At 52.1% G+C, this 21076-nt stretch overlaps 6 protein-coding genes across 6 annotated transcripts; 3 read left to right on the plus strand and 3 right to left on the minus strand.

Moving 5' to 3' along the window:
• Nucleotides 1-1971: 1971 nt before the first annotated feature.
• On the plus strand, nucleotides 1972-4732 carry MAA_09027 (alpha-ketoglutarate-dependent sulfonate dioxygenase; the record flags this gene model as incomplete). The annotated part of the gene is made up of 6 exons (XM_007827025.1): nucleotides 1972-2512; nucleotides 2573-2882; nucleotides 2940-3790; nucleotides 3867-4178; nucleotides 4249-4622; nucleotides 4679-4732. 6 exons carry the CDS (start codon nucleotides 1972-1974, stop codon nucleotides 4730-4732), a joined length of 2442 nt encoding a protein of 813 aa, XP_007825216.1.
• A 3980-nt stretch (nucleotides 4733-8712) lies between these two features.
• MAA_09026 (Concanavalin A-like lectin/glucanase) lies at nucleotides 8713-10199 on the plus strand (the record flags this gene model as incomplete). Its single annotated transcript, XM_007827024.1, has 4 exons — nucleotides 8713-8832; nucleotides 8903-9165; nucleotides 9225-9496; nucleotides 9556-10199. 4 exons carry the CDS (start codon nucleotides 8713-8715, stop codon nucleotides 10197-10199), a joined length of 1299 nt encoding a protein of 432 aa, XP_007825215.1.
• Nucleotides 10200-11245: 1046 nt separating this feature from the next.
• MAA_09025 (class I and II aminotransferase) lies at nucleotides 11246-12421 on the minus strand (the record flags this gene model as incomplete). Its single annotated transcript, XM_007827023.1, has 1 exon — nucleotides 11246-12421. The coding sequence occupies one exon, from the start codon at nucleotides 12419-12421 to the stop codon at nucleotides 11246-11248; it is 1176 nt and encodes a 391-aa protein (XP_007825214.1).
• Nucleotides 12422-14082: 1661 nt separating this feature from the next.
• On the plus strand, nucleotides 14083-15932 carry MAA_09024 (selenium-binding protein; the record flags this gene model as incomplete). The annotated part of the gene is made up of 8 exons (XM_007827022.1): nucleotides 14083-14406; nucleotides 14462-14700; nucleotides 14756-14870; nucleotides 14923-15120; nucleotides 15177-15238; nucleotides 15298-15628; nucleotides 15676-15801; nucleotides 15873-15932. The coding sequence occupies 8 exons, from the start codon at nucleotides 14083-14085 to the stop codon at nucleotides 15930-15932; spliced, it is 1455 nt and encodes a 484-aa protein (XP_007825213.1).
• A 507-nt stretch (nucleotides 15933-16439) lies between these two features.
• On the minus strand, nucleotides 16440-18257 carry MAA_09023 (Major facilitator superfamily domain protein; the record flags this gene model as incomplete). Its single annotated transcript, XM_007827021.1, has 1 exon — nucleotides 16440-18257. One exon carries the CDS (start codon nucleotides 18255-18257, stop codon nucleotides 16440-16442), a length of 1818 nt encoding a protein of 605 aa, XP_007825212.1.
• A 1484-nt stretch (nucleotides 18258-19741) lies between these two features.
• MAA_09022 (chitosanase) lies at nucleotides 19742-20566 on the minus strand (the record flags this gene model as incomplete). Its single annotated transcript, XM_007827020.1, has 3 exons — nucleotides 19742-19996; nucleotides 20041-20409; nucleotides 20468-20566. The coding sequence occupies 3 exons, from the start codon at nucleotides 20564-20566 to the stop codon at nucleotides 19742-19744; spliced, it is 723 nt and encodes a 240-aa protein (XP_007825211.1).
• Between the last annotated feature and the right edge of the window lie 510 nt (nucleotides 20567-21076).

Consider the following 21076-nt stretch of genomic DNA (forward strand, 5'->3'; position numbering starts at 1 on the left):
CAAGGTCCTCGGTATTCCGAGTAAACAAAGCAAACCACTGACTTTGGCGTTTCAGTCAGATAGAGCACGGTCAAAATTCCAGAGGTGCCGACCTGTATGTACTCGGTGCGTTTTGGCGGGAACGCAACATGAGACTTGACGCTGATTCATACCAGCACTGAGGGGTACATGCTGATTCAGGCCCTAATTGAGTCTGTCATGGCTGCAACAGGCAGCGCCGAGATGGGGGTGCAAAGAAAAGAAACGGTTGTACTCTTGTACGAGAACATGAACGGTTCCTAGCCTGTGCGCGCCGTCGACGAAGAAGCTACACGGCCTCGGGCCCTCGGTTCCCAAGCGACGTCAAAAGATGGAGCAGGAAACGTCAACTAATAAATGTCCGGTGCAAAATGACGCTCGGGGCGGGACTCCATTCACACGAGGCAATGACACCAGGTGGAGCTTGGACGCTTACGGGGGCGAAATTACTCGTATTAAACGGTGACGGGATAGGTAGGTACTTTTTGAAACGAGTATTGCCATGGAAAGAGGTGAGGTTATCGTGGGAAGCACATTTTGCCTCCCTACAACGGCTACGGGAAGCTGAAAAGTCGAGGCATCCTGCGCCCTCATGGAAGCATCAGTGCAGCGAGACCGACCAGACTCATCAATGATGTTATCAATTACATGTAGCGGCCGGGGCACGTCAGGCGCCAAGTACTAGCACGTCGACATATGTCAATACATATGGGCACCAGCTGTGTGGAGAAGCTGCGATGACATGACCTGAGCAACCAGACGACGACGACACTTCCGACCAGACCTCATGCATGACTGCCTGGGAGCTTGGACTGCGGCTGACGGGAGGAAGCACTGAGATCTGGGGCAGTGCATGTGGCGTTTAGGCTGAAGACACAACATGGAACATTAAAGAGATTCAATTGGATTGACCACATGCAGTGAATTGCATGTGAGTTACTGGACCACATGCAGTCTTTAGCCGCGAGGGACAGCGACAAGACAGCACTGGGCTCTTCAAATGTTGCTGTCGTGCCAGGTTGCACCAGACATGAGCAGCGACCAAACACGGCCTCAACGCGGGGGAGAAGGAAAGCACCAGCGGCAATGTCGGGTGGCGGACATCTGGACATCTGGAGTCTCCATGTCAGTGCACGTGCTCTTACATACATAAGTACATGTATGCATGTGTGGTTGCGTATCGCCCCGGCCGATTGCATTGATGCAACTATCGACCTGTTGGCAACGAACCAGAACATTGAAGTGCAGCGTCGACATGCCAAGGTGGACTAGCCACTTCGTCGCTGACCAGACGGGTAATCGGCACCAATACCATCACACGCTTGCCACACTGCGAGTTAAAGAGAAGCGCACTGTCGCTGGTCCTACGAACTTGACATTGAAGCATGTTGACGGGACACGTGCAATACCTTGAGAGGCAACTACCTAGCAACTGCCTACCTAAGTAGTTGGTTCAATGTTCAATGTTCAAATGGTTACACCACCGTGGTGCTGCCTGCCTGCTTGGTGGCGTTTGGCGTCCCAACCTTCTCGCGACAAGGCATTGTTGGGCTGACCATGGTCACGCGAAACAACCTTGAACACCCGGGAGCCATGGTTCTTGACATGGCGATGCTGCTGAGCTGATGTCATCGCGCGAACAAAGCACGTCTCAACGCCGCCCTGGGCTATTTCCATCTCAAAGAGCGACCGTTTCAGAGAACAGGCTTCTGCTAAGGAGTACCAAGGTGCACATGTGAGCACTGAATGCGGCCGTCGACAACATTCATGTCCAACACTCGCGCCCTAGTCCATCTCCTCTTCTGCTCCTCAGTGCTGGCCAAACTTGGAGGCAACGGCTGCGACGTCATAATACCCCAGCGGCGACGCCTCAAGTCCAATACATCTAGAATATTCACCCTCCCTACTCATACCAGTCCCTCTTCACATCAGCTAATCATCCCTTAGAACATCATGCGTGGTCAAGATGACCGCCATGGTGTTGCACCACCGGCGTACGCAGCTGAACAAGCAGAGGCGCAACCACCTGTCGACGTCGATACTACAGCGGCATTTGCGCATTTGTTGTTGGAGACCAACATTGCGCAAAGAAGGCTCACGGTTGAGACCTGTCTCGCCCACTTGAAACTCCTCCACGCCATCCACAACTTGAAGGAGGAAGTGGGCTACACTGATGGTCTTTTCGGCTTGTACGACAGTCGCGCGGGCCATGACGCGGATGGTTTCGACTTGGATGCCATCCATGCTGGAAAGGGCATCAAGATTGAAGACGCGGAAAAGGTGAAGCTTGCTCTGAGCAAGATCCGTGAAAAGAGATGGGCACTGTTTGTCGCTCGTGCCGTTGATCGGTATGAGACTTGGTGGAGGGTAATTCAAGGCCGAAATCATCTTACCGAAGACATGATGGCCGAGCCTGCATCCGATTTGTACGCCAACTTTCCCATACTCTGCAAAGACCCTCGAGGACTTGGACCAGATATGCTTCCGCCCCTAGGTATGTCCATTCACCGCGGGATCCCAAAATATTGCAGAGGCTAACGTTGAAGCTGCCCAGACGTACTCATGGTGTTTCATTCTCATATGCTCAACCCTCGAGCATTTCTCGAGGATTCCATTCGAAGTTCAATGAAGGGCCTGTGGCAAGATGGTATGCCCTGGCCCCTTATCAACGAGGCAATCGACACAAACTTTGACTACTCCGTCTCTGATGCCTGCCAAACACGTTGGACGCAGGCAACCGGTCGATGTTGGGCCAACACGGGTGAGCCCATGGTCAAGATCATCAATTGCCCTCACTGCCAGGTTCCCAACCACATCCCATGGACAACCTGTGGGGACCAAGAATCTACCAACAGGCAAGACGGGTTTGTCGCACTCGGGCACCTGTTCAGATGTTGCAATCAAGACTAATATTCGCGCAGATTATCCGGTCTTGTCGGTAGTGGATATGGGGACGGCAAGTTGAGCCATCAATGTGTTGCTTGCCACGGCAATGTTTGCAAAGAGGCCCTGTCTGTTCGTAAATTTGTGCAAGATTCGGCATTGCTTCTTGCCAAGTCAGTGCCAATGCCTGGAACAATCCTCGATCCGCAAAATGGCATGCCGGAACCCGTACCAAGCGGGGATCGGGAAAATGTGTATCCAAGGACGTTCCCCAACCGCATGATCCAGCTCGACTTGCGAATTCAAATTCAAGACATCTTCAAATCCCACAGAGACCCAACCATGGAGACGGTCAAATCTCTTGTCGAGGGAGTATTGCGTGACTCCAGCCGACTCTGCCGCATAAACTCCATGCCCCCCAGATGGAGCAGTCGGTACAAGATTCCTCCCAAGTCCAAAAACTGCGTGAGAAAGATGATGAGTCGGTATTGGGAGAATTTCTCGCCATTCGCATTGGACTTGTGCGGAGCCGTGATGCGCCAGGGAGTGTTTGTTGACAAGATGGTCAAGCTGGATTGGCTGCACAGCCCCTCGGCACGAGAGACAATGGCGCGGCTTATAGACAAGTACGTCAAGTTCATGGAGTTGATGAGGCGTCACCCGAAACAAATCGCCGTCCCGACGCTGGACGTCGACCTTGCGTGGCACACCCATCAGCTCATCCCTCCGTCCTACTATGCCGACACGACAAGAGCGACATTCAAGTTCATTGATCATGATGACAAAATCGAAGAAGTCAAGCTCAATCAGGCATTTGAATGGACGTCCAAGACGTACCAAGTTCTATTTCATGAATTGTACAGCGAATGTACTTGTTGGTACTGCGAAGGTATATATCCGTTCACACGCCCGTCCCAGCTTTCGTACCATGAACTCTGCCGATACTGAATCCTCTTTTTGTGTAGCCATCCGCGCGTCGCACACGTCCTCGTTGAACTCATTTTTCGGCACCTCAAAGGGTGACAAGTATGCACAAGACTTTTATCAATCTGGCAGAGCCGGGCGCTGCCCTCCGGATAACTCTGCCCACATCTCGGCTCACAACGCAGTCCGTTCCGCGGATGCGTCTAGAGGGCCAGTCAGCGCCTACCTCCGCTCTCGTCAAGAGGAATCTCTGGAGCGAAACTACCAAAAGGCTGTGAAGCGCGCCGAGAAAAAGGGCCGTACGCTTCCTCCGCGCAATGACTATTACGATCACTGGGGCTATTCATATTTCAGTACGTGCCACAACCCCCTCTACATCTTTTGGCCATCTACAATGATCTTGAAATACTAAGCAGAATGCAGTGTATTCCCCCGCAGTGTATCCGCTGTACCTGGCACCGGGCATGTACTACGGATGGGATCCATGTTATGTCCACACGGGTGCCGGTGCTTGGGGAGGGTGTGCCGCTGGAAGCTGCGGTGGTGGAGGTGTAGCAGCCGGAGCGTGTGGAAATGCCGGAGGATGCGGTGGTATAGGGGTATGTCCCATCCATGGTATATCTTCTCACGTCTTTTTGCTAATAGCGGTTACCAGGGCTGCGGATCTGGAACGGGAGGTTGTGGCAGCACAGGAGGCTGCGGAGGAGGATCGGGATCGGGAGGCGGCGGAGGTTGCGGAGGAGGAGGAGGAGGTTGTGGAGGAGGAGGAGGCGGCGGCGGCGGATGTGGAGGAGGAGGTAAGCCTGGAAGTATTTATTCACCGAGGAATGCCTTTGCTAACGAATATGTGTAGGTTCCTAACTGCATCGGTCTTTGCTCTCTACAGAGGCTTCCGTCGATGGCATAACCATGCCAACACTTTTATCTGTAATTCTACGCCCCGTTCTCGCCCATTTGCCTTTATAGTATAGTTGCCTCAAACCAGGTCTATCTGCTTCATCTTGACACAAAATATTGCAAAGCTGTCTTGATTTCTGACATGTTACTCCCGTTCCTGTGGACTCGGCACAATTCTTACCGCCTCGTCAAACCAGTCGGCCTCGGCATGACGCCTAGAGCTGCTCCCACCGAATCATAATAGTCAACTCCGCCGCGCACAAGTTGAAAAGCATCTTCCAGAGTGTTGGATCAGTTGGTGGTATCACTATGCCTGAATCCCAACTATCTCCAAGGCTCGTTGCTCGCCACCATTTTTGTAAAGTGTATTAACAAAGCCATCTTAAGCCTTCCCCGATGCTGGCTTTATTGCCACCCGGCGGGAAGATGCACTGCGACTCTAAGAAGCTTATTTGTTCTAGTCTACTGCCACGGCCATGGATGTCGCACTTTCCCACTATAGTGTAAGCAAATGTTGAGAATTTCCAGATACATAGCAGCTGACATCGGAACGAGCCGTCTTGACGGCCCTGAATCCTCGGTTGAGGACGTCGACGTTGCTCATAGGTAGCATGCATGCCGTGGGTGAATGATTGTGAATGACTTGTCAATGGACACCCGTTCTCAGTCCCACGATGGGACGAACTGTTTGGGCCAAACGTAGCTCAAGGGTTGGAGAGGCACTACCAAGTCTGAGTGCATGGGAAATGATTATTGGAGTCTGAATGCAAATTTTCTCAAGTTGTTATGCGACGGCCTGCGCTTGTTGGACTTTACGACTGTGGCGAGAGCAGCCAGGAGTCAAGTGGGATGGGATCTCGCGTCTAGTGGCACCTTGACCGTTCCACTGTGGCCAAGGTTTTTGTCGGCATCGCCATGAACAAGGCCTACTTGCAAACAATAATCGACTGGTTATCCGTTGCGCTTCAGTTACTCACTGAATTCTCTGCGATATTTGAGGCCCAATCGCGAAGTCTGCATTCTCGTCTATTTGCGACGTTATTTCTTTCCAGTGTTTGTGCTAGTCAACCTAGCCCATGGGCATTTCTAAATCATGGTTGTTGGCATAGCCGAGAGTATGAGCCGAGAGCTTCGTCCCAATTTTGATGACAAGCGTCAAAAGGTTATTGACTAGATTAGTGAGGTTGCTTCGTCCACTGCTAGAGAAGGCATAGACATCACCGAGGCAGTCCATGCCACCGGGGAGATTCCAAGTTTTCAACTCTGCCCCCCTGTTCTGCCGTGACCAACATTTGCCCTTTCTATATAGTTGGAAGCCCAGAGCAACACCAAACCGTGCCGTCATGAGGAAGCACAAATCCTGTAATCTCACGGCCTCTAGGCGAGGAACCGTGGAAGAATCTTGTCCAAATTCCTGGACAACAAGAATGGCTCGCCAGCTTGCTGCACTTGCCGAGCATGTTTGAGGCCAGAAAGGGCAGCACCAGACCAAAACCAGGTAACATGGCCCGGCTCACTTGAGACGACTTTAATACGGACAAACTTGGCGGACAATAGTGCGTCCAGATTCGTGTGATCTACATGACCAAGTCTCTGCGGGCTTCGATGGCATCATTGCTATTATTAGCTATGATTAGCGCAGTAGACAAGCATACGATGATGATGGCGTATAGAGAGCTGTAGATGCGTGGATACAGACATACAAGGGAGTCACAAGGCCTGGTTAGGGAGAAGTGGTGATGGTGGGAGAAGTGGTGATGGTGGGAGGAGTTTTGTGGTGTGATAGGCGAGAAGTCCTCCTTAAAGCCATTAGCCACCATGGATTCAAAGACGTTGATGAGCCACTCGTTTCAATTGTCGGATACGAGCACCGGGATATGCCCGCGGCCGCAGGGCGCAATACGGGTCGATGTTGTCCGTGTTATTAAACGCGCGGCCAAACATGGTGGTTTCAGCATTTTCCGTCTACCGCCGTGGAGGCCGTGGATGCCTCTGAATTCCTGCCGAAACTACTCCGTGGTGGCATTCAATAAAGGGCGCGTCAATTGCGTGCTATCATTAATAATAGAAAGTCCATGTTTATCCCTGCGACTCTGCCAACACCACGGAATTAGTATTCTTCATCCGTGATATGACAGGGTAGCAGGGGCCAATGCATTATCTGCGATGCATATATTTCAAGTTATTAGTGTGTTGGGAGAAAATATAGGGTTAATAATAAAGAGCTTGACTTATTAAGCAATCAATTAATCTTGGGAACCATAAAACCCGTTGTTTATTGGTTATTAGTCCCCTTACCAGGTCACGCATAAAGAATAATTCAGGGCGCAGCCACTCGACCATTCCGCAGCATGGAGTCTGGCGGATCTTATTCTGCAAAATACCAAAGGCCGCGTGGCCGATGGCCAAATAGATGTCAACTAACAACATTGAAAGGTTTCACCTTGGTACCATTAGGAAGCGCCGATGACGATCACTGAGAAATGACGGCGAACAGCGAATACCGTAGTTGTTAACCTTGTTCTCTTCTGCTGTTTTTTGTCTCGCATTAGTACTTATTAAGCATCAATCTAAATGTACAGTGGGTATACTATCTCTATTATAGGGCAGGAACATGTGGAATCGGATGGGGAGGATCGAATAAAGATCAATTGATGTAACAGAAGACTGCATCAGGCCCACCCTCCAGTCCCATGTCAGATAACTCGCTTCGCTATTGGTCTCTTACCCGTTTCAACCAGAATCGCCTGATTGTCTTGACTCAAGTACTCGGTGAGATGATGCGCGTCTCAGGTCCGCGTAGAATGGGGCTAAGACGAAGACTCGTCGCCGCGAGAGGGCCTGATCTACGAATAGTGCTAGCACGTTGACATCTTTATGGCAATCGCGTCCGGCTTGTATTCCGTGATTATATTTCCTTCTAGAGCCAAGTCGCTCTGGATAGCCGGGAGCCACGCGATACTAAAGCACACTCCCGATAAACGGCCGAATAAACGCGGTCGGAAACACGAGAGACGCATCCCCTGGGACCAGACGATATGGCCATGGCGGGTATAACGATGCTCAGGTAGGTGCTGGGGTCAGAATGGGTTTTAGGAATTTTGTTAGGCCCATGTCCTGCTATCGATGAGGATCCGCGCACGAGGGATGAACCGGGGGGGCAGATTGGCTTGGCAGAGATGGTCGGGCAGTTCAATTCGATGCCCAGGGTTGTATACAGTGCTTACAAGTTACAGGTCAAGATTTTACAAATCATGGTTCAGGCAGGAAGCATTGTAAGCCGTGGAAAGCCCTCACTCAGTATGATGCCGTGGAGGACGGCCCAGCAGGCTGTGTACAGCAAGGAATCGCACTGCGCCTTCGTACTCCCATCGTCATGCCATCAGTGCTCGCACTGCTCACTCGCGTGGCCTCAATCATTGATGGTTCTCAAACCAACAAGTTCACTAGCCCGAACGCTGAATCGCGCACCAACAAAAGTGACTCACATATTGACCCTAACCCACAGCTCACGCGATGCCGGGCCGCAAGGCTTAACTACGAAAACTCCGGCAGAGCATAACCAGTCATCACGCACTAGCAGACACGTTTGCACAATGTGGTCCGTTCTCGAATGCAGGTACGGAGTGGCATCTTGCCAAGAAGCAGGGCAGACCCTGACCCTGGCAATTCATTTTCATGCGCCGGGTCCTGAACAATATGTTGTGCTACAACGTGCGTTGTAACTTCGGCGTCTCGCCGAAAATAACCTTTACACGACGGGATGGGGCAACGAAAAAAATGAAATTACATTCACAATGTTGTCTTATTTTACCCCTATGAGACCATTTCAGGCAACCAGCAATTTCTGCTCTGGGCCGTCAAGGCGCTGTTTTAGGTACAGCACTGGCTACATAATATATATACATGGACATACATGCTTGGCGCAAAATTTGTCCGACTGCCATCTTGACGCAGTTTTCCATCTAGTCCTCGGCCCAGCAAGACAAGATGCGCCCCGTAACCGCTTGGCTGCTTGCCGTCCACTGTGCAGCCTCAGCGGCTGAGCAGTTTCGTCTCAACCAGACATACGACGCCAGCAACTTCTTCAAGTCTTTCGACTTCCGCACTGTATGACCACATGCCCATCCATCTCCGACCGCCGGCCGATTCGTTTGGCTAATGAATGGATGGTTGATAGACCGGTGGTATCCCAACTCAAAATGACGACAATTGGTCGTGGGTCAAGTACCAAAATTTGACAAACGCCCAGAAAAAGGGTCTAGCCAAGATCAAAGACGGCGAGGTCTACCTGGGCATTGATCATACCAGGGTTCTGAATAAGACGTCTGCCGAGGGACGCGACAGTCTCCGGGTTGTCTCGAAAAAGGCATTCAAGTACGGCTTGGTTATCACTCGTTTTACTCATTTGCCGGAGCTCGTTTGCGGAGGCTGGCCAGCATAGTAAGTAATGTCAATACGATACGAGCTGTATTGCAATGTAATAGTAACCGTTTTGCCAGCTGGACTCTGGGTGTGGGAGAATGGCCCAAAGCCGGTGAAATCGACATCTACGAAGGCTGGAACCTGGACATTCACAATAAGCCCGTGTTCCACGTCGGTCCCGCGTCCGAATTTGGGTCATGCACCATTGAACAGGGCGATCAATACTCAGGAATCATCTCCTCCAATTGTGACAATACATTCGCCGACAATAAAACTCAGTGGCTAAACCAGGGTTGCCAGTCAAGAGAGACAACAAACACCATTTGGGCTTCCCCGAAGGGAGGAATCCGTAAGTTGTCAATGGCTCCCTCTCGTGATGAGACACGTGCTTACACATAACTACATCAGAGGCCCTCGAGTGGACCACGGAGTACATTAAGCTGTTTACTTGGCCGCATGGCCAGGAGCCCGATAACCTGAACGACGACGAGCTCGATACTTCGTCGTGGGGCCAGCCGTCCGTTCAGTTACGGGCCACGAAATGCGACATCAACCGCATCTTCCAGGAGCAGCAACTCATGTTCACTCTTCCCGTTTGCGGAAACCCACCGGGCAGTGATCAATTCTGGAAAGAGCTAGATGGAGGCAGTAACAAAACATGCGACAAGGTCACCAGAGAGCCAACCTGCATCGACTTTGTTTCCAAGAATCCTCAGGCCTTCAAGAACTTTTACTTTCAAATCAAGGACATCCGCTACTTGACGCAGAAGGTCATCAAGCCAACGAACCACACCACTATTGCGACGTCGACAAGGTCCATGAACCGCACGAGCACTGCCACATCCCTGACGACAACAGTGTCCCTGAACCACACGACTATTGCATCGTCCTTGACAGCTACAGTGTCCAAGAACCAGACTCGTATTACCACGGCGACTGGGTCGACGATCCAAGACGGCCAAACGGGTATCCAAGAGGCTGTGACGGCAACATCGACCGCCTCAAAGGCTAGCGTCTCCTGCAAGCATAGACATGGTGCGCGACACATCTAATAGCTGTTGAGCCACAATTGTTTTGGGGTGTGATGGCTCCTGTCTGTATAGAAATCACGTGTTCTTGGGAGGGGGATTACATTTCGTATTATTCTAGACATGTGGCCCAAGTCGAACAATCTGGAGATTCTATGTATCATTCATGTAATTATCACCTTATTGGCCCATGAGGAACCTCATATTAGAGTTTGGGTTTACAATTAAAGAATTAAAAGTTTCGAGCAGACGCTTGCAAGTTTCGTGCTTGCCTCGTTTACAGTTGCATGCTGACCTAGAGTCTTTGGAAACTCGTATGTGGTCGCTGAGAGTGATTACATCCTGCATTTAGCTTCATCAACTACCGATGCGGTCATAAACTCAGGCGGGCTTTGGGAATCCGGGCCCGAGACAACATGTTTCTCAACATGGTTTTGCCTGAGACACACGACATGCCGGCGCAATTATGCATTGTTCCCGCAATCGTAGGATTGGCAAGGCATAGCGAGTTATAGTTGACAAAAACCACTGCATGCCTTGAAAGTCTTTTTAAGCGGCAGGCCAGTGTAAAAAGATGCCCGAGTATGCAGTAATCTGCCTCAGCGCACAGCGTCTGAACATGGCAAAAGCGGAAGGCGGAGTAGGTTTCTCATCGTTTTCCCTGTCGCGCCGAGGCGAGCTTTGTGATAAAGTGCTGCAGATGTGCTTTCATCTTACAATCATGCCATTCAATTGTATCTTGGTCGTATGATGACGGGCACTCTTGCCACGCGCCATCACCAATAGCCAAGGTCAACAGAATCCTGGAGCCATAAGGCTGCAGCGTAATTCCGGGACAGCAAATATTTATTTCTGTATAAATGTCCTTAGCCATGTACTGATGGACATTACTTGAGTCGTTATCATTATGGATATATGAACGAAATGATTGGTACCGTAGAGCCATCTGTTGTCAAATAAGTGGTGGCCAAGATGGGGAAAGACGGTGTGCGGGTGACGATTCAAACGCCCCAATCACAATTTTTTCCACGTGTCAACTGGTCAAGTATTAAAAAGAAATGAAAAGTCAACTAAGTCGAATGAATGCCTAGAGCGGCTCGAACCTTTGCCCCAAGTCCATGCAAGCGACTCACCGGTTCGTTGGAAAAGACAAATCGCACATACTGATGTCCATGCTGAAGTCCCCATCCACGCATTCCCGTGGCACATACACCCTGCTGAAGCAACTTTTCACAAGCAGCCTGACCCGTCAAGCCATAGTCGCTCACACGCAGCAGTAAACTCCAGCCTCCAGCGGGAATGCCAATGGCAAGGCCGTCCAATTCAGACACGACCTTGTCGCGTCTGGCTTCAAGTTCTTGTATATAGCCACCAAGCGTGGTTTGCGACCTCTCGAGAGCAATAGCAACAGCGTCTTGCCCAATGCCCACCGGGACGACGACGTTGGCCATGGACACGAGGGCAACATCCTTCATCACCTCGTGCGGCCCAACAATCCAGCCAACCCGCCACCCAATCATCCGCAGCTCCTTGGCTGACGAACCAATGGTAATGGTTCTCTCTTGCATGCCAGGGAGGCCAGCGGGATGCACGACTCGTCGTCCGTCAAAAACAAGTCGTTCCATGGCGGTATCTAGAAGAAGCCAGAGGTCGTTGGCCACGCAGACGTCGGCAATGGCCTGCCAATCCTGCGTGTCAAAGTAGCCGCCGCAAGGCATCGACGGAGACATGAGAAGCATCGCCCTGACCTTGGGAGTAGCGGCATCCCTGAGAGCGCCGCGATCGAGCTTCCAAGTTGCCCCTGGTCTAAACTCAAACGGCACATACTTGGGGACGCCGCCGGCCAGAACAATGCGGTTGATCAAGCCGATGTAGGTGGGGTCGGTGACGATGACCTCGTCGCCTGGCTCGATGGTTGCGAGCAGGACGTTGAGAATGCCAGACAATCCGCCGGCGGAGATGACGCAATTCTGATCGGCAGAGTAGGCGACGCCAGAGACGCGCGAGACGTGATGTGCCGCGACGCTGCGAAGGTGCCTCTGCCCGATAAAAGGCAGGTAACTGTTGTCGTCGTCTGTGGTGGCAGCGGCCTCTGTGCGAGCAATGGCTTCTGCATCGGGCGGAATGTCGGTATCGAGGTTTTCCAGGCGCAAGAGATGGTGGCCGTCGGCATCGCCAATGGCTCCCATTCTGTCGACTCCAATGCCTTGCATTTGCTGCACGCGGGCCGGGCGTCGTCGAGGCATGGCGTCCAAAGAAGGATACCCTGTATTTTGTCCCTGCTTGTATTGAGTCTACACAGCCGCGATGTTTCTTTGCAGTCAATCCGTCAAGTGTCTTGCATGGTTGAACTTCAGTTCCAAGCGGGGTTCGTTTGCATCGTGGCTTGCCAAGTTGACATACGGTTAAGGTTTTCCGTCTAGGCTCGGCAGTTGGCCTTTCGGAAAGCACTGCGAATCCCGATCAATTGATTTATTCGTTGAGCTAGACGCTCTTGTGTGTCGCCAAGAATGCGCCATTTCCTGATGGTGCTTTATTCTGTCCACTTACACACCTGATGCTCACAATGGAGCATATAGGGTGGCAGAGAGTCAATCGCGGGCTACAGTAGTTGTGAAATACAAAAGACCATGGTTCTTTTGGAAAAGAGACTTTTCCATGATGTAAATGAAGATCTGCGACTGCGAATGGTATCAAAGGGAACTATAATGGTGACATGGCGAGGCTGCAAAGGCAACCTTGGCAGCTCATTCAGCTATTCCCGCGCCATAGACCAAGACCAGGCGATGCAACCAAATTGTGATGAGACACACAGTAGTGACAATAGACAGATTGTTTCTTTTAAAAGCGTCAAGCTGAATAACCGCTGTTGGGATCGGGGGCGACTTGCGGCATCTTGCTGGCGGCTTGTCGGCGGTAGCGCATCACGCCATTTGTCGGGGGGATGAGAGCAACAGATCTGCTCTCAAGAATTACCCCATATTACTTTCGTCTGATTCCGTCTGGCCTGGTGCTATTCGAAGCTTATCCAAGTTAACATTGAAGCTACCAAATGAAAGCTAGCGGAGACCTGTGCACTCGGGGCGCTCGCCATCGGAGCGTGAATGCGGCGGTTGCATGTATGACAATCTGCCATCAATTGGCTCACTAATTTCTAGAGAACGGCATCAGAAATTAATAAACTTGAAATAAGTGAGAGAGCATGTTGAAATTCCACTTCACTTATTTTTTCGTCCCTCTTTGTAACCTTCAACGTTCGCCGCGATAATGCCAGCGGTGCTTTACGGAGATGCCTTCCAAGTTCTCGTGGCTTGATTGTAACCATAGCGCAACTACAGGGAGCAGCATCCAGTAAAATCAGGGAAATTTGTGGCGTTCTAAAAGTGGTAAAAGAGATTTGAAAATGCACTTCTTCATCCCGAAATCGTTGTCATCTTCAACATCCAATTCGCCGTGGGTGACCCGAAGCGGTGTAGTCAAATGGGATCAGTGAGACATGCATATTCCGTCATTGATCGAGAGAATGAGCAGGTCAAGTTTCTTGAACTGCCGCGATTCCTCAACATTTGGTGTGCATCAGGAGCGTCTAAATGGTGAAGCAGTGTACTCCCTGCGTGGCATCGGCACCTAGAGGCAGCCTCGTGGTTGGGATCTCGATAGCGGAATCCAGGAGAAAAAAGCAAAGGCACTTGCGTAAATAACCAAATTGCATCATATTCGTAGTAATGACTGAATCCACGATGGTATAAATCGTACAAGGGTAGCTGGAAGAAAAGGGATGCTGGCATAGAAGGAGCTTTTCACAGATATATAGTTGGATAAACTTGCTCACCCAAGTCCTGTATCATTCACAATCAAACACATTCTCATCATTTACTTGCTCAAACTACCTCGAAAGGCACTCAAAATGAGACGCAGCTTCCACTCTCTCCTGCTGCTCGCAGGCGTCGCCGACTTTGTATTGGCAGGCCCTGTGGACGGCAGTCGTACTGCTGCCAAGCGAGATCCCCTCGGCTTGAGTCTTCCTCCCCTTATTCCAGCGATTCCGGGTGTCACGGAGCCCTTGGCATCAAATGCTCCTCCTTTGCCTATCCTTCAAGTGCCAACGCCCCCGGTCGACAGTCCGCCCTTTGACGTGTCCAACATTCAGCCGAAGAAGATTGGCCACTTCTGGACAGGCGCTGGCGATAATACCCACAAGGATTTCTTGGTAACTGTGAGCTTGGATGATGTAAGAGACCTATTCCTAATGAATCTAAATAGCCTGTTTCTGACCTGTTGGATAGGATACATTTGGGACAATCATCCACATATCAGATGTTCCTACAAGCGGCAATTCTCCTCATCACCTGGGAACCTCATTGGACGGAAAGACTCTGGTTGGCGGCGGATTGCTCTCCCTCCTCAAAACCCAGGATACTGCTTTCTACTGGGATTCCAGTGATCCTTATCACCCAAAGTTTGCTCACAGCAACCGGGCTCTGCTGAGTTCCATCACTGACGAGATCCGAGCCAAGCCTGAAGGGTACGTCACCTTGGAAAACATTAGACACAAATAAAGCTAACTGAAAGTGTTGCAGTGGATTTTTGATTACATACATGGGTAGCGCTGTGGGAAGCTCACCCGGACGCCTGGTTGAGACAGACGCCAAGGGCAATATTATTCATGAATGGCCAGAGGATGTCGAGGGAACAGTGTGTAATAGACCGGAAATAAAATCAGAAGCAAAAGTACTGACTTGAGCAGCTCAACATTCTCGGTGAACAGTTCACACCACACGGCCTGAGTGTCGACTTCAAGAACAACGTTATCCTCACTTCGGACTTTGTCGTTCCACTTAGCATTCTCAAACCCGTCTCGGCTCTTGGCATCCAAAAGGCAAACACGCTGCGTCTGTGGGAGCTCGATAGCCGCAAGATTATATCCACGATCCAAATTCCTCATGTGAGCAATTCGTTCCTCCGGAAGAAGCAGTGCTTTAGGTGACTAACTATACACAGGGTGGTGGTATCCAAGATGTCAAGTTTATTCCTGGAAACAAGGAGAGCGCCGCTCTAGCCACGTGAGTCAACAAACCATTATTAATACTAGGATACAAGATTCTAAAAAAATGTTCTACAGTGCGGTCAACCCGGGCCAGGTCTGGATCATTTACCCATTCCGAAAAGATGCCAACGGCAAACAGGGCGTTGCTGAACTTTTCTATGATCTCGGGGACAAGGCCAAGGACTCTGTTGCCATTTACTCTGACATCAGCGACGATGGGAAGCTGGCATACTTTACTTTCACGTTGGGTAACCACGTCGCTGCTCTAGACATTTCAGACCTGAACAATGTCAAACGTCTGGACAACCCTGATGAGTCTCAGCCCATCATTGGACCTCACTATGTGAAGATTTCTCCCGACAAAAAGAACCTCTTGGTCACAGGTTATTTCGTCCAGGCAGGAGACGTTAGTATAACCAGCTTTACTAATAGAATGAGAGCTGACGCGAGTAGATTTCCGTGCTCAACACCCCTGGAGATTACAAAGGTCATTGGATTGATATTCTCCCCGACGGCTCGCTGAGCTTCAACCGAACCATTGACTTTGAAAACATCTTTACAAAAACCAGAGGTGGAGCTGTAAGTAACATGCCAGGCGTCACTCATTCCAAAACTAGTTGAAAGCATAAGCTGACTTGCACAATCACCAGCGTCCCCATAGCGTCGTCATCTTTGATCTGACCGACCCGACGAACCCGAAATACTACTAATTTTCTCTCATGCAGGAGAAGGGAGTGGTTGACGGGGGCTATGACAAGCATTATTTGCCATGCGAGTCCATTCCAGGTCCGCGTATGCACTATAATAGGTAATTAGGCACATTTTAGTTGGTAATATGCTATTATCGTTCACTGTTGGATATTTAGGGATAGTTGATACACTTTGAAATAGAAATCCGCCTTGATTTACCCCTCTGCCCAGCGTGAAATGAAATGATTTAACTGAAAGCGAGTATACATCTCTCTCGCCGTGTATTATAATATACCTCGGGTTATCAGTGTAAACTTATTGCTAGAAAAAAACATCTTATGCTACAGACCCTATATGGTTGTCATGTTCCCGCTATTCTATGCTCCATGTGTACATATGCCAAACCCAAGTAAGAACCATGATGAGATCAAAGACAATGAGAAGAGAGAATATCAGGCGAGTTCTGTGACTCCAGCCACGGATTAATAATGGAAACTGTGAGGTATTACGACGCGCTATGCACCAGTTTAGTTGTGACTAGCAAATGAGTGGTTGCTGTTGACACGGTCAATATTGTATGGATTGCCATCGTATAGCGCCGTGTCGGCAGCCGCTTGACCACGTGTCGAAGCATGAGATTGCGTCACCTTGAGGGGGGAGAATGTCGTCCCTTCCTCGCCCGTCCTGGTCTCGTCGTCGCTCGAGAGATCGGCACCCGTCTCGGTGGCGTCACCGTCCATCTTCTCCACGGCGGTAGGAGCTTCGGGAGATTGTTGACGTAGCTTCTCCATAAAGGCAGCCGACTCGGCGGCAAACTTGCACTTGGCCCGAATAGACGCACCGTACTTGTAGAACAGAAACGGGAACGGCACGCAGGCCAGGGCAAGGAAGGCCGGGATACAGGATGCCCAGTGGATTCCCAAGTTTTCGTACATTTTCCCCACGAACATGGGGAAGGCGGCTCCAAAGAGAGAACGCAAGACGGAGTTGGCTGCCAAGACAGAGGCGGCGAAAATCGTGTACGAGTCGATGAGATAGTTGAGGATGCTCAGGAACACCAGGACCATGCCGAAACCAAAGGGCACGCCCGCGAGAATGCTGACAATCCAGTGAACCGAGCTGGAATTCGTCCAGGCAAACCAGAACAAGCCCACGGGCAGGGCAATGGACCCGACAAGCGTGCCGGGCAAGCGGGCTTCGGGCGGTGCGTGGCCGCCGCACTTGCGCTGCGTCTCGATGTACCGCCTGTTCAAGGGGAGCGTAAAGGCTATGGCGGCAAGCATTCCCACCATGATGCCCAGAAAAGCCAACCCCCCGACGCCCTGGTTCCAACCGCGATGCTGCTGGTACACAATGGGGAACGCACCAAAGAGCATGTACAGCGTGCCGTACACAATGGCCATGTACACGGAGAGAAGAAAGACGATGGGCTCTCTGAACAGCAGTATCCACGGCCGCGAGAGCGCCGACTTGAACGACTCGGCAAACGTGACGCGGCCCCTATCATGGTCCATCTTGCTGACGTAGTGCTTGCCCGTCATGCCAGACAGCCTGGCCGCTCTCCGGCGCAGGATGACGGGGGCATACGTCTCGGGAACGAGGACGACGCCCAGAATCCACACGAGCCCAGAAAAGGCCGCCAGCAAGCCCATGACCCAGCGCCAGCCGGCGTCCATGCCCAAGAAGCCGCCGGCAATGGGGCCGAGGACCGGGCCGAGAAAGGGGGCGGCGGCGAAGATGGCCGTGGCCAGGCCGCGCTGCGCCGGCTCAAACATGTCGGCAATGGTGCCGCCGGCGTTGGTCAGGGGCGACGAGCCAAAGGCGCCCGCGAAGAAGCGCAGGATGCACAGCGTCCAGATGTTCTGCGCGCCGGCGCAGCCCGCGTTAAAGGCCGTGAGGCAGGCGTACGTGCCGGCAAAGAGGATCTGCCGCCCGAAGAGCTCGCTCAGGGGCGCCCAGAGCAGCGGCCCGACGGCGAAGCCGAGCACGAACAGCGAGACGCCGAGCGTGGCTACTTCCTGGCTGGCGCGGAACTCGATGATGATTTGCTTCATGCCCCCCGTGTATGCGGAGGAGACGAGGGACACGGCGAGCGTGGCGACGGCCACGGTGATGGTGATGAACCATTTTTTGGCGTCGCTGAAGCCCATGGGGTTTCGGGGGTCGTTTGGCGTCCATTGCACCAGGTAGGGGTCCTCCTGGGTGCCCGATCCTGGGTATTCGTGGTGAAGGACATGATGAGTGACGCCTGCTTGGTCTATAACAAGCCGCCAGTAGGGAATCTTGTGCTGAAGGGCCGGTTCCTCGCCATCGCGGTGGTCGTGGTTGGCCGGTCTTGTTGCCATGGTGGTAACGAGATGCGGAGCGAATCATGTATGTCTTTGGTTGGACTGTTTGCAAATGCCAAGCCTGGATGCCCGCATATTATATCGACACTGTCTCGGCATGGGGAATCAGATGCCACGCAATGGAGGGAGATGGGTTGGGGAAAAGTCGCGGGCTATGAATGGGCGTTGTGTAAACGAGGAAGCGTCTTTCATGTATGCCATCGGGCCGGGTTTCGTGGATAAATGCCGTGGCCGACTACTCCGTGCTCCGTAGTTGCGTCCACTTTTGTCCGTGGCAGACTGGGTGCCTTGAATCAACGTGGTCAGCAATGGCCTTGTGCGTTGGGCGTCCAACACATTTGTAACTCGGCCGTGACGCATTGGTCTTTCATCTCGGACCCTTGACGTGCCGCAAGTGGTGACGCCGAGTGTTGGAACATGGCTTCCATCGAGAAGCCAGCCGATAGCCACTGGCCGCATGATGATTATGTCCAAGTCGTTCCCGGAGATAGGGAAACAATGGCCATTTGTGCGGCCAATAACGACGGACACCAGGCCAAGGGTCAGACGGACCCAACCAGTCATCCGAAAAGACTGCATCCTAATCCAGACTTTTCAGGGTCCGGTTCAACATGGTTGGTTGGTTCCATGTTTGGCTGTTGGCCGGTCGGTGAGTTGCCCGCGGAATGTCCGGGCCCGGCGCTCTCCAAGTCGGGTTAAAAAGTCCGTTGCAAACGCCGTCGACGTGATTGTGCCTGCTCTTGTCAGCGCAAGGGATTTGTAACGAGCACGCCGGGCCCTTGTTTCATAACATGGTAAAGTGTTGAGTTCCGTGGAGCTTTGTGATGAACCGGCTGTATTACCAAGTCATGGCGGTTTTCTGTCCGAGTCCGAACTACGAAGCCACGATATTCATTTGGCTGGCGGTGTTTCCAGACGATCGCCGGACTTGGCTAGTCATCATGGCCGAGTCTAGTTTAAAACACGGCCTTACTGGTGGAAAAGTCGTACGAGGGGCGAACCATGGCCGTCCGTGGCCGCAGGGGACTGACACAAAATTGACCAACGCCTTCTGTAGTCGAGCGGTCTCGTCTGATGATATAGTTCCTGAGGCTACAAATGGCAGATACATACAGCGCTTATGGATGTCCGGCCTGGCACCTCTCACCGCATGACAGCGGCGCTGGGCTTACGCGCCGTTCGAGATGGCACGATGAGCTATACACATTTTCCCGAGGGTCGTAAGATGCAGAAACAACCCTACTGGCCATCAGGCCATGCTAGCCCATGAGGCCAAACACGTGGATTGACGAGGACACGCAAAGGGCAATCGCATCCACGGGGACAGCCTGTACGCACGAGTTCCGAGATGCAAATCATGACGAACAAGGTGGAAGGCAAGGGCGCGCCCCCGCCGCCGCCAAATGAAAAAAAAAAAATAAACATGTCGATACAATCACAGGAGGTCGCGCAGACTCATGGCAAGTAAAGTACTTTTACATCTAGAGGCGCGCGACGAGCTTGTCGCCCAGGGCCTTGATGCTATCCTCAAACTCAGCCGTCTTCTTTGCCCCCCAATTCGCACCGCTCTTGCCAGGCACGGTATCGCTTCCAGTGAAGCCAATATAGAGAACATCCTTGGGGTCGTGGCCATTGTCGCCGGAAAGGCCCTCGTTGGGGAAGCAGAGCTTGCCCATGGCGAGCGACGCCTCGCCGGTCGAAGTGAATCCGTTGGTGTCGCCCCAGACGCCATAAAACTAGAAACAAAGCTCTTGTTAGCAATTGGATGGCGGCGACGGACCGGAGCCGGGATACTTCGCACCAATTGGTTATTGCACACGACGGCCATGATGCTAAGAGGCTTCATCCCCTTGCTCTGCGGGTTGAACGACGGGCTGGCGCCCTCGTTTCCAAAGACGACGTACGGGTGGATGTTGGCATCGAGATCGGGAATACCGTACGTCTTGACGGTGTCCTTGAAGGACGTCTGCCCCTGGCCACTGGGGTCGTTTGCGCAGCCGCCGGCCGAGTTGTTTGCGCCGTCGCAGTCAATGTCCATGTTGTCGTAGTTGCCGCTGCTCCCCTTGAGGAAGATGGCGTTGGGGATATCTCCGCAGTAGGCCGCGCCGCCGCTGAAGGTTCCTGAAAGTTTCTTGGAGCATGTCCCGGCCTGTGTGGTGTCTCGTCTTAGCGACCGACACGTGCTGTCGCCTGCGTTTGCAACATACCTTGTGCTGATCATAGATTTTCTTGAGATTGGCGGGGAGTTGGTAGGCAGAGGCTACGGCGCCGAGGGTGGCCACGGCAAAGAGACTGGTTGAACGCATCTTGAGTGTGGTGGCGAGATTGACGGTGTTTGTGTGAATCTTGACCCGTCAGGCGTCTGGTATTGCAGAACCTGTACGGCCAGCCTACTTATATGCGTACGTGTTGGACCTCGAGCCATTCAATGATTCTTACACTTGGCCATAACTTGCGGCGACGGCCTATGCCGTGGCCATCCCCGGACGATCCCCGGACGGGTGAGCCATGGATGGATAATTTGAGACCCAAATGCCGGAACTATCCTCGAGTTGGAATCGTCGCTGCTGACACCTTGGGGGAGGACTCTGGTCTAGCCCTGAGCCACCCTCAGCCCGGTCTCACGCCGGCCTGGCAGTCAGTCGTCTTGATGGACCCAAAGCATGTTGAAATGGGGAAGGTAATTGCGCCGATTTTGGGGATTGGAGGAAAATAAGGACCTCGATCGGGGTCAGCAGGCCTTGCCGTGTGCGGTTGTAACGTAACTTGTCTCTGAAAAGCGGGACTTGTCATTACAGGACAGTCAGACCTCGTGT

Source organism: Metarhizium robertsii (assembly GCF_000187425.2).
Source record: "Metarhizium robertsii ARSEF 23 chromosome Unknown MAA_Scf_6, whole genome shotgun sequence".
Classification (NCBI taxonomy): domain Eukaryota; kingdom Fungi; phylum Ascomycota; class Sordariomycetes; order Hypocreales; family Clavicipitaceae; genus Metarhizium; species Metarhizium robertsii.